This window comes from Gekko japonicus, unplaced genomic scaffold (genome assembly GCF_001447785.1).
Source record: "Gekko japonicus isolate JY-2015 unplaced genomic scaffold, Gekko_japonicus_V1.1 scaffold2905, whole genome shotgun sequence".
Lineage (NCBI taxonomy): Eukaryota > Metazoa > Chordata > Lepidosauria > Squamata > Gekkonidae > Gekko > Gekko japonicus.
This window is the reverse complement of record NW_015164284.1, coordinates 52,184-53,303: the sequence shown is the minus strand read 5'-3', so window position 1 is coordinate 53,303 and position 1,120 is coordinate 52,184. Positions and strand designations below refer to the sequence as shown.

Sequence of the window (1,120 nt, the reverse complement as noted above, 5' to 3'; positions counted from 1 at the left end):
GGGCCCGCGTGGGAATTTGCGCTGGGGGGGAGATGCGCACGTGCCGGGCGCGCACCTCTCTGCACCTTTCCGAGCGCACGGCTGCAACCGGGCGCCCCCGGGCGCCTCCGCTCACCTGCCCTGCGCTTCTCCTCTCCAGCCTCGGGGAGGGTGGGGAATTATTGCACGGGGGAGGGGGGTCTCCTTGCAAGCATCCGCCCCGCCCTCTCACCCCAGATGCTCTCCTTAAGCCTTCTCCCTCCTCCCCGCCCCGCCCTGCAGCCTGTTTGTTTGCTTGCTTGCTTGCTTGCTTGCAGGCGCTGTACCCGGTACTTGTCCTTGGCATCCAGGCGCCTCTCTTGCACGAAGGGATTGAGGACCTGCGGCGGGGAGAAGGAGTGCTGCCGGGGCAGCGTGAAGACCCGCTGCGGCTGGGCCATCATGCCGCTCTCCGCCGCCGCGGCCGCCGCCTCTGTGCAAAGGAGAGTCATCGCCGCCCGGTAATAAAGGAGCGGAGATGCGGCCGCGGCCCTCGCTCCGCCTTCTCCGCTCCGCGCGTGCGCGGGAGGTGAACGGGAGGAGGGGGGGTGAGCAAGAGCGAGCCGGTGGAGGGTTGCCAACTTTCACCCTCAAGGCTCCTGGCCTTTTCAGAGCCCTCCGGCAAAGGCATGTGCTTACCTCTGTGTCCAAACAAACAAAAACACCTTTCATCTGCTATTAATTTTTTTGGAAATCAAACAGATGTTTGAGAGCACAGGCTCAGACTAGGTGGTGATGATGATGATTAATTATTATTATTATCCACTGACAATCCCAAAGTGAATGCTGGACTGGGAGTTGTCAAGCAGAGATGCTTCAAAGGGAGAGTGCAAGGTGAGGTGGCCGAACTGGAGCTCATTCACAAATTCGGAGCAATGGAATCCTCCGGAGCTGAATAGGGACATAGGCAGAGGTCATTTCGGGGGGGGATCGCAGGGGATCGCAGTTCCCCCGGGTGAGGTACGGGGGTGGGGCACATGACGAAGCCCCGCCCCCTTCTTCCGGCCACCCCCTGCTTCCGGACCTCATTCAGCCAGGAGGAGGCAGGAGAAGAGGGAGGGTAAGTTGCTTCCTCCCTGCCTCTCCCCACCCCTGCCTGTCT

The 1,120-nt window shown here is 61.7% G+C and overlaps 1 protein-coding gene across 2 annotated transcripts in view; it reads right to left on the bottom strand.

The window, feature by feature from the left end:
- LPCAT2 (lysophosphatidylcholine acyltransferase 2) overlaps nt 1-487 on the bottom strand; it is a 53,290-nt gene extending 52,803 nt beyond the window's left edge. The window contains exon 1 of one of the 2 annotated variants that reach the window (XM_015408773.1): nt 306-487. In XM_015408773.1, the coding sequence (XP_015264259.1) occupies nt 306-470 (165 nt within the window). In that variant the 5' untranslated portion in view covers nt 471-487. The remainder of the gene's footprint in view (nt 1-305) is intronic. The other variant, XM_015408774.1, reaches the window with a different exon arrangement.
- Between the last annotated feature and the right edge of the window lie 633 nt (nt 488-1,120).